This window comes from Pterocles gutturalis, unplaced genomic scaffold (genome assembly GCF_000699245.1).
Source record: "Pterocles gutturalis isolate BGI_N339 unplaced genomic scaffold, ASM69924v1 scaffold17363, whole genome shotgun sequence".
In the NCBI taxonomy this organism is placed as follows: domain Eukaryota; kingdom Metazoa; phylum Chordata; class Aves; order Pterocliformes; family Pteroclidae; genus Pterocles; species Pterocles gutturalis.
In genome coordinates, this window is record NW_010120821.1 from 1 (window position 1) to 11317 (window position 11317).

The 11317-nt window shown below is 44.3% G+C and overlaps 1 protein-coding gene across 1 annotated transcript in view; it reads right to left on the minus strand.

Moving 5' to 3' along the window:
• Positions 1-5455: 5455 nt before the first annotated feature.
• Positions 5456-11317, minus strand: part of ZNF384 (zinc finger protein 384) — a 24602-nt gene continuing 18740 nt past the window's right edge. The window contains exons 7-9 of the mRNA XM_010077038.1: positions 10544-10622; positions 9507-9665; positions 5456-9341 (exon numbers count right to left, since the gene is read on the minus strand). Of these exons, the coding sequence (XP_010075340.1) occupies positions 9063-9341; positions 9507-9665; positions 10544-10622 (517 nt within the window). The 3' untranslated portion in view covers positions 5456-9062. The remainder of the gene's footprint in view (positions 9342-9506; positions 9666-10543; positions 10623-11317) is intronic.

The window sequence follows — 11317 nt, forward strand, 5'->3', positions numbered from 1 at the left end:
GAGCTGGGTTGATCCGACTCCCTTGAGCTGCGAGAGGGTAAATACTTGCTGCCTTCATCTCCGCGCCAAAGGAAACAGGCTTCGTCTTTTGGAGGCTACAGAACTTTCTCTCCTGGCTTTAGATAGTTTTCAGCAGCCCAGCTGAGCGCTGCTGCTGGATCATCTGGGTGAGGAAGTGCGGTTAGTTTGTTACGGCACTATAGCTTTCCCTTCACCTTATAATTCACCAGTGACGAGTCGCTGCTGCTTATTATAAACTGAGACTGTCTTTGCTGTAAAATGTGCTACAAACTTAACGTACCTAACAAACCAAAAAAGCAATGAAATGAAGTTAAGCGTGATCATGCTCTTTTTTTTTTCCATCTTGCCGGCTCTGCTTTCATAGAAGTCACTTCTAGGTTACAGATCTTGCTAGAGTTTATAAACCCCTCCCCAGGCTGTCCTTTGATAGTGATTGCACATGCCATGGTATGGTATACTGTGCTAGGTCAAGAGGGTGAGGTCACACATGAGATTACAAAGGATCTGAGGCAAAATTATCTTACTACTTCTGGTTCTTAGAATTCAGGATTATTGTCTCAAGAGATCAGCATGAATTTAGCATCCTGTACTGTTCAGGAGGCACTGGGTTTGTTTGGCAAATGCTAATCTTTCACCTGTTTCTCCTGCCCCCTCACCTATGTTGTTTTTTTCCCCCGATACACTGTATAAGTGGCAGTCATTGCTCATCACTGCTTGCTACTAGATTCTGGCCCTGAGAAGTGACCAGACTTGTTTCTCCTCTTTTCTCCCAAAGACCTTACAAGGCACCATTCCTTTATTTATATCAATATACTGGGATTAAGTCTTCCAGCAGCCTGCAGTGCAAGACCAAGAGGCTGTTATAAAGTGAATTGCAGGTGTTTGAACTGTCAACCATCTTGCTGTTACACTATTTGGTTAATTCAGAGATGCACTGTATTCTGAAGATGCAGTGCTTTCCACTCCTATTCATGTAGTCATTTATTTATGACACATTTTTAATTATTCAAAACATTTTTTTTTCAGTTCCTGTGTGAAGCAGCTGGCTTCAGTTAGATGAACGTTATTGTTAAGCCTCACTTTGTTTTTAAAGTACTTCAAAATTCTTGTATAAATTGCCTTATGCTCTTGATTAAGGAGAAGGATGTGCCCGTTACAGAAAAAAAAATCTGCTCCCTACCCTGTCGCAGTGCTAAACTAGAATCCCCAAAATGCATCTTGCTTGGAGCTACCAGGCTGAATGGAGCTGACACAGAGAAACAGGCATTCTTTGACATCGTCAGTTTGGTTAAGAGACCAGCTGGGAATCCAGATCCTATCCTCCAAGCCAAGGCTAGGGAGATGTCAAAATACTCGACCACTGAAATGGAAAGACAAGCTGCTTCTGGCCTTGTTGCCACCGCTGATACAAAAGACATGGAAAAGAAGAGACACTTGCCTAAAATCTAAATGGTAAACCTTAGTATGAGTGTACAAATGTATCTTTAACTTCATTAACTGCCACTGTGAAGTTGGAAAACAAAGGTGAGAGGCAGTTTATTGTACCTGTGTGTTCTCAGCTGTATAAACTCTTCCAGTCCAGCAAAAACTAGTTCCTGAGCTCTGAATCTAGAAAAGTTTGCTGTGTCTCTATTTTTGCTTTCTTTAGAAGGCCAAGGTGCCAAGGTTCATGGAGAACTGCATTGCTCAGGGGTCCAGAAGCACCCTTGTCCACAGATGGAATGTTACCACAGTAGTTATTTGATGAGGTGTGATATTTTTCAGAGTAAATACTTCTGCAAGTGAAAGGCCTAGCATGGGCACAGATGATTTCACAGGAAGACGCTTCCCCAACTGGAATATGCCGTAGAGGTACATGACCATTTATGTCTACCCCCCACCCAGCCTCATATATTGATAAGCAGGTAACTATTGTAATAACAAAGCCACATACGCTAACCCCAATGGTTATCACACACCTACCCCCCACCCTGGAGTTTGCTGCTTCAATTACATCCTATTTTTAAAACTGGTAAATACTCCTAGTTAGATGAAGGACCTGACTGAGGAATGGGTGTACTGCCCAGGCCTATGTATCTCACAAAGGGAAGCTACACAGCCTACTGAAGTAGTCTAGAGTAGTGGTTCTCAACCTTTATTGATCTACAGATGTCTATGTATTTCCCCTTGGAAATGTAAACATCTGCATACCAAATTTAAGCCTGCAGCTTTTCAGTTACCTTACAGACCTCATAAACGTTTTCGAAGGACCACAAGGTGAAGGCCAGTGCTTGAGACGGATCCTTATGCACACCCCAGCAGGACGCCCACAACTTCAGTCTTGTTTGCTTCCCTTTTTGCTGTAGAGGTACACATTCAGCAATTCTCACTCTTTTAACATTCTCAGTTCAGAGGTCCCTGCTCTGCATTCCCTTCTCTTCAGAAAAGGCTAGATGTACCCACACTTCATTCTTGCAAAAAACAACTGATCTGCAGTACTTGCCCCCAAGGTGGTTAATGAAAGAGGATGCCAGAGGCCCCAGATTATAGCTGTGTCCATGTTCCAAAACCGTATCCTAATTCAATAGCAAAACTAGGCATAGACTCTAGTTCTTTGGTGTCATGATTTCTTTTCTTGCAGTTTTTTTTTTCCATTCATTACACAGACACTACATGAAATCGAAATGTTTGTTGGACCAAGTTACTACATCTCTCTAATACTTTGGTGTTCTACTATACAGAAACAAGAAACCATGCACACAAATTTAATCTGTTGTACCTGAAATGACGATTGAACAGGTACCTATCTTGTAGTTAAGGAAATATACAGAGCAATTTCATTCTGTGTTCTGAAACTGCACTAGTAAACTTGGGCAGCTTTCGGGTACATTACCTGCAAAATATTAGAAGAAAATCCTAAACGTTATATATCCTTTAGTTGATAAAAAGATGATAAAATAATCAATAAAAATATAGAAGACAGGCAGAATCTCATATTCTATATTAGGAAGAAAGTCGGATGATGTAGACAAATCTACGAAGTAACAAAATATCACCTATTGCCAATGAGATTTAGGAAGACGTTTAGTTCTACCCATTAAATAAAACATCCTAGAAATTGCATAGCTAGAAACTCACAATCAATAATTTTAAAATAATTATCTGGCAAGCAGATGGAAGCAATGGGCTTTCTTTTCCAAACAAATTTGTAGCTCTGAACGTGTTCCACAAGACCAGCAAATACTTTTACTTAAAAAGTATTTGAAAAGTAAATGGGATCATCCAGGTTGCTGTAAGCCAGTTAACCTAACACTGATTTGGCAAAATCACAGTGTAATTGATACGGGTTGCACTCAGCTAAGAAAAGAAACATAATGCTATTTGTTTTAATTTAAAGAAAAAGATCTGATTAAGAGAACTACATGTCCTTTTATGGCAATGTAAATTAGGTGGCTCAAGATAACCGTCTAGGCCTAACGTAGCAAGACTTTGAACACTACACAGCCTGGTCATTCATAAAGGAAGAAAAAGGCCATATATAGGTACTACATGATGGAGCCAAACCTTAGTGTGAGACACCTAAGCCAGCTCAATTTAATTTAGCTGTCTGGAAAGATGAATACAGTGACTTGATTGTGGTCTGTAATTCATTACAAAAGAAAAAAAGATGTATAGCAGAAGACTTCAATGTACTGAAAAAAAGGCATGACAAGACCCTATGGATTAAAAAAAAGTAGTAAAATAGAATGGCAGTTTTAATGGCAGTGATAACCAACAAAAAACTCTAATAAGGGACATGGCTGATTAAACATAAGGACTATGTTTTAATTATGAAAGTCTTAAATCTTTCTTGAAGATTTAACTGAATTCTAGACCAGGAATACTATCATTAGTCACGGCTGAGATTCAGTTACTGTTTGTGGGTGACTTTTCTAAATTATTTCCAGCCTACATGATGTTTCCTTTTACAGCAACGATAATTTGCAAAATCCAGGTAAGAAAAGACAATTGATTTGGTATAGACAAGAATAAAAAGTTCCACCACCTTCCAGCAAACATACAAGATGCAATCTAATAAAGAACTCGAGAGTCATTGTCAAGTCTTCTTGGGTACAGATGTACAGAAACAAATGGATTGGCATCACAAAGAAAAGGCAAGGTCAAAGAATTCAGGGAGCTGAAGAGGAAGAACCCCAGGATCTTTTTAGAGAATCTTCCACTCTTGTGAGTGCGAGTTAAATAACTGAACTGTTGTTGGCTTGAGTGCACAAAGCTGAAAAGCTGCAGACTGTGGAACCCGAGGCTTCATCTCCAACAGGGAAGAATTTTGTATAGATGTTACATTTTGCATCCCACAGGTAGCAACTATACTTTTTAAACCACTTGAAGCACCTTGAATATGTTAAACAGCCTTGGGAATCCAAAGAAGACGACCTAATCCAAACCCAAATAAATTACAAAGATAATGAGAGTACGGTATCCTCAATTATTTCTACACCAGCAACAGGATTCTGAGTGAACAGAGAAAGAGGAAATTCTCCTTGATGAGAAAAAAACAAAGAGACCTGGAATAAAGTGGCATTTCTGAAAATTGATGGGAAAGTCCCTTAGTAAAAAAGCATTAGTTTCTTCCTGGGCGACAGTAAAAGCTACAGGAGCAGCAGCAAACTGTGCAGACACAGGCAGGAATACCTTTGAAATAACTGATGACACAGGAATTGTACAGCCTTAAATACATATGGATCTGCATGCTACGTAACAGATTCCAAGAAGGGGAAGGATAGCAGAACACAACACATCAAACCAGGGACCAGGAAAGGCGATTTCAAGCACCTTGAACATATAAAATGAAAAACCACTGCGAGGAATTTTAACTTGTGAGACAATCCCCAGGGAATTCAACTGGTCAGCAAAACATCTTTCCAACTCCTAAAACTGTAGCTTAATACAGGACACTGCACCCAAAACAAGTCAATTTTTCAGACTTCAAGGTGATGCATACAAGGCAATAACTTGAGTGAAACTGGCAAATTTTGTCCTGTTCATATGGAATATGGACAAGCAGAGGAGAGCTACAAGCAGTAATAAACCTGTGCTGAGTCTGTGTTAATTTCCAAGGTGAGCAAAACTATAAACTGAGTTGTCCATGAGAAAAAAAGAAACAAGACAGAAAAATGTGAATGAAACTGCTGTAAGAAAAAATCTATTATGTGGCCAAAATGCCCTTATTCCACAACCAAGAAAGAGGAAAACTTTTGGTAAAAGCTCATCCTGGATTCTGTGAGCAAAAAGAAACAATTTAAGAAAAGCCCTGAAACGTAACACACAGAAAAGGGGAAGGCCAGGCAGCAACTGACATAAATTAGACATTATAAAATAGATAAAACTGGTAAGGAAAACTTTGTGGCTAGCAAAACTACCAGTAATAGGAAAGGGAATTTGGATGTTTCATTCCTTGCTTTAAATAAAAAATAAACAAAGAAATCTTACTAATAGTACTGATACATGCTAGATAAAAATGGTGAAAATGCTAGTGACACAGAACAGGAAAAATCAGTCAACAAACATTTCCAATTCCATATTCAGAAAGAAACAGGATGTGGTAAATACGAAAATAGCAACTTCTATCCAGTACCTTAGTATCAAAGTGGGAGATTAGATAACAACTAGTAGGGATGTATATTTTTAAGTCAGCAAAGAAACAGGAGTCCTGAAAGAGTTCACTAACAAGCTCTGTAGCCCATTGATTCAGATTTTAAACAACCTTGGGATATTAGAGAAATACTGTAAGACATTCATGAGAGTATTCCCAAAAGGCAAATGAAATGACTCGCTGGCAAAATTATGGAAAAGCTATTGAGATGAAGAATTAATTAATGAAAAATAAAACCTGTAATCCAAAGGTTTTATGAAATATAGATTTTGTAGAAAAAAAAACCCACCCACACCTTAATTTAATTCTTAGATGACATAAGTATACATTTGGTTTAACAAAGGGGACTGCATAGGTGCAACATACTTAGATTTTTGTAAGGCATTGACCTAGCACCATAAGTCAAAAAGATTTACTGTACATAATCACATACTAAGAGGATTAATGCCTAGCTTGCAAGTCTCAAAAAGAAGCTAATAAAAAGTTGCACTGAATGATGCTTTTCAAGTTAGTGTAGGTCAGATGCAAGATTGCAATTTTCAACCTGGATCCCAAAGTAAAAAAATAACAACTGATACAGTTTGTGGGTAACAAAACTGGGAAAGTGGCGAATAACCTGGACCATCAATCAGTAAGCCAGGTCCATTCACACAAACTGGACTTCGATACAGCCTCATATGAGGTATCTAGGAAATAAGAACTCAGACCATACCTGTAGAAAGGGGGAAAACACGATCACGGAAAGCCGAGACTTCAGCTGATCTAGACGGTCACACCAGACAAGCAGCTAATGTGAGCTCCTGTATAATGCTGCGAGAAAAGGGCAAACACAATCCTCTGCAGACTTAAGGCAAAGGGCAGGGGGACCTTGTCTATGGCAATGGGGCTTGAACGCTCAATCCCAAAATGAATGCTTTAACAAGATACTGAAAAATTCAACAAGATATAGAAAGAAAAGACAAGAATAATTTATGGGCTGGAGGAAATCCCTTACGTGGAAGATTTAAGGAATTCAATCTATTTAGCTTGTCAAGAAGTGGACTGAGAAGTGATATTACAGTGTTTAAATACCAGTCCAGGGGAAAAAGCCCCACTGTGCTCTAAGGCTCTCTGAATCAGTGGGATGAACATATCCAGAACTAGTACCTGGAAGCCAAAGCCAAACAGATCCAAAAGAGAAATCAGGCTTAAATATTTAAATAGCGAGAACACAAAGCCCTTGCCACAGACTACCAATGGAAAGGATTCTGTGTCCCATTGCCTCAAAATCAAGCCAATGCATTTTGTCAAGACATACTTCAAATACACATTAGTTCTTGGGGCTCAATACAGGATAAATGGGTTGAAATGTGACCTGTGAAATGCAGGAGTCAAGACAGCTTCTTCTAGGCTAACCTATGGATCATAAAACACTCCAAATGCTCGCAGCCAACCCCCGTGACTAAATGCAGAGAAAAAGGTTTCTGCCACAGGCTCCACAGGTGCAGAACACAGAGGGCAGAGCTTCTCGCTTTCCTTGTGCGAACCGCAAGTCTGCCCAAAGGCAGGGATGTGCTACTCTCGTGTCCACCCGCACAGCCACTTGGGACTCACAGCAGCAAGATGCTCATGTAGTGGTCTGGTGCAGGCGGAAGGAACACACACCACAGGGGCAGGGTGCTCACAGCAGCACCTTCAAGGAGCCTTTTACACCAATTTATTTCTAACACGGTGGTTTAAAAAAAAATAAAAGCCCCTATTGATTGTTCATACAGAAGTCTGGGATTCTATAGGCTTTGGGTGGGTGATTGATTTTAAATCCCAACAACACATGCTTTTTCCCTTGCCTTCTCATTCTCTTCCGAGTCAGCCTCCATGATCCAAAGAAACGAACAGGTGACACACAAGACTAGTAGTCATGTGGACCAATTAAAAAAAAAAAGGGAAGGAGAACTGAAGACCAAGAGAAAGGGAAAAACAAACAAAGATTGAAAATAAAAATTCGCCAGGATAATGCGTTTTATAAACACAGAGATAGAAACAGTTACAGCAAGGACAGAGCGGGCCAGGGGTGGGGAATAGATATTTATATATATTTATATATATATAAATTCAAGGGGCCTTCAGTTTATTCTTGTTGGCTCCCCCTTCTCATTAGATTGGTCTCTCTGTGGGGGATCTTCATCCCCTTCTCTCCACTGTCCACCTTTTGGGGATTCTCTCCCATGACCAGGGTCCAGAAGAGGCCACCACTGCCATGTGAGTCCAGCCCGTCTTGGCAAGAGAGAGCCTGGGAGAGCATTCTGATGGGAGGTGAGCAGGAGAAGCTAGCCTTTTCCTGCCTCCTGCCGGCTCCTTGAAAAGAATGGTCTATTCCTCCTCCTCCTTCCCTTTGGGAAACTGGGAGCAGGACAGGCGTGTGTGAGTCAGAACTGCTGTTGTTCCGCCTTTCAGGAAAGGGAGTAGAGAGAAGGGTGATGATTATTTTGGCAGTCTCTTACCCTCCCTCCAGTTGCTTTTTGGTTTGTTGTTGATGCCTGCAGGCTTTTCTGAGGAGGTGGGGGGAAGCAGGAGGAAGAGGAGGAGTACAAGCTGCTAGGACATCATCCACAACAGGCAGGAAGAGCAATGAGCAGGAACCCACATTCCTACGGGACCTTGGCCATCGTGCTGCTCAGACAGCTGAGAGAGGCAGCAGCCAGTTCAGACAAACTCCTCTCTATTGCTCTCCACCAGGAGAGGAGAGAGTGCAATACTCCACAGCCCTCAGGCAGTGTAGGCACCTGTCCAGCCCAGAGAACATGCCTCACTTCTCCCTCCCCAGCACTGGTCTCACCTTCCCCTGGGGAGAAGGAGGTTTCTCCCCACCAGTCCTTGGGGCAGGACGAGCAACCCCTCCTCCCTTTCACAAGCAGGAGGGACAGGAATGGATATTTCTCTCTTAGACACTCAAGGAAATCCTCAAAGAACCCCATCCAGCTGTGAACCTTGCCACATTCTTCTGTGGCCTGCTGAAAACGTGTCCGAGCCCCTGTACGTACAAGGACCGTCTCTCCATCCCATCCACCATGCATGTCTCGACACGCACCCCCCCTTCATACGCATCCTACAGTGAGAGAGAAGGCAAAATGGGGGCCTTTCTTTGGGTTTGAAAGGAGGGGCTCTTGCATGAGGAAGTGATCCCAGCACAGGAAAGGGGCTCTTGCACAAGGAAGCATCCTCCTACCAGGCAGGCTGTTGCACAGAAGGAGCACCCCCTTGAGACAGGCTGTTGTTCAAGGGGCTGCCATGAACCGGGTTACATGGCCAGAAGAGGCTGTTGCAGGAGGAGAGGCTGGAGACTGTTGCACGAGGAGGGCCGCTGCACAAGCAGTGCCCCTGGGCACAGGCTATGCACAAGAGGCTTTCTGCTCCCTGGGTTGAGGTGTCTCTAGGAGCTGGAGAGGTGCTCCACTTGGATGGCGCTGGTGCTGACAGTGAGGCAGATGTCCTTGTGATGTTCTGAAGTCTTGTAAGGAGTCAGGTCAAAGGAGCACTGGGGGGGAGGGTTGGGTTGGTTAGTGTCTCCAGAAGGGCCTCCTGCTGCCCCCCCACCCTGTGGCTGGAAGTGCTGCTGCTGCTGCTGAGAGGCCTGGGCTTGCGCCTGAACCACCTGCTGCTGTGGGTCAGGGATGTTGTGTTTCCGCATGTGCTTCATCAGGTACGTCTCCTGCAATGGGAAGAATGGCATGAGAGCAGGGGACGACATTTGCAAAAGCCAAAGCCAACGGGGATGGACATGACAGCTCAGGGGGCTGCTCCTGTTGGACCTGGAGGAGCTACTCCCTGGGAAGCGTGTCCACTTCTGCTACCCCCCGGGGCAGGAAACACTCACCGAGGTGTAGGCCCGGCTGCAGATGGAGCAGGTGTAGACCTTGGCGTGTTTCACCGTGTGTGTAGCCAGGTGTACCTCCAATGAGGCAGCATCCGTATACGCACGGTGGCAGTTGTGGCACTTGAAAGGTTTGTCTTTGTTGTGCTGCCGTCTGTGGGACTGGGGGGGTGGCGGCAGGGTGGAAGAAAGAGAAAGGAAGTGCAGGGAAGGAAGCAAGTATTAATACTGGAGAAGGCTTTGCCACTGACACCCCCTTCCAGCCAGGCCCCAAACTCCCTAGGCCCTCATCTGCTGAGGGAGGTACATCTGGCTCCTAGCACAGGGGACAGAGCTTCTCCCTCCCGCCCACCACATCTTCCCCACAGATGCCCTTTTTTCTCAGGCATACTAAGCATGTGAAAAGCGGAGTCTCCTAACTCTCCACAACCCCCATCTTCTCAGTCTCCATGCAACCCTTTCTCAGTCTTTGCCTTTTCTTCTCTCCTCTTCTGCCTCATTCCACATTTGCTCCCTGCATCTGTCACTGCCCTTCAGGGCAGGATCTTCTTTAACTGCTCACAGGCATTTACAGCTCTTTGCCATTTGGCACGCCCTACAGTTCCCCTCCTCCAGGATACTGCAACAGGACACACCACCTCTGCTTCCTTAAATCCCTACTGTTATACCCTCCATTTCATTGTAAAACAAACAAAAAAATCTGATACCGAGATTTTATTCTGTGTGGCATGTAGCAAAAGTCTTGCCCCAGCGAAGTTAGAAAACTCTGCAGAACAGATAGAAGGACCTTGACCAAGGTCTCACTGCTTTCAAGTCAAGTTTACAATGCAACTGTTTAAATGATTTCTTTGGGTCACTAGTGCCACAAAAGCCAGGAATTGCCCCCTGCCCAGGGCTTCAACAACTTTTTCTGTATTCCTTCACTCTCCTCCCAGCTGCTCCAATTTCTCTGTCTCCACCACAGCGAAGTAGACTCTCCTCCCACTTGACAGCCATGTTTGCCAACCCCACTGGTGAGTAGGACAAGCCCAGCTCCTTACCTGCAGGTTGGAAAGCTGGGTGAAAGCCTTTTCACACCCAGGGTGAGCGCATTTGTAGGGTCGGTCCCCGGTGTGGATACTGTTGAGGAGGAAGAGCACAAATGGGAGGCAGTGAGCAGGCAGGCAGGGCAGACTGCCAGGGCCTGATGCCGTGATCAAATCTCACAGCAACTCAGGAGAGCAGGGAAGGGGATGATGCTGCCTCCAGATGCTGTTCTGTCTGGACAAAGAGAGCTCTGCCCAGCTCCTGTGTCCAGCTAGAAGTTAGAGAAGACAGGCAGTCAAGCAGATTTCAGAGAGTCACTAGGACTGAGGAGCAAGAGCTTATGAATGCCTGGCCAGCTTGGCACGTGGGCCACCTGAAAATGGGTTAGAAAGGGGTCTGGAGGTCCACGCTCCCTGCTCCAAGTGCAGGAGTCCCATATGACCAAGAAGAGTCTGTTCTCCTGCTTCCGCAGTACCAAGCAAACAGCTCTGTTCCTTCTCAGGATAGACACTCCAACACTTTTCCCTTTGCATTACCAGGCTGAGATTATCTACAGTGTTCATCTGTCCCTGTCCCCCTGCAATGCCAGGAGAAGCTTCCACACACTCAGTCCAACCCCCGTGGTGCCAGGCTGGGATCCCCTACAGCCAATGCCTCTCTCTCTATTGCTCTCTCTCTGTACCCCCCGCGGTGCAAGACCAAGGATCCCCAGGGACAGAACGTGCCCACCTCAGCCCTGACGTGGTCAGTGTCTCCTGTGCAGCCTCCACTCCGTCCACTCTGGTGGG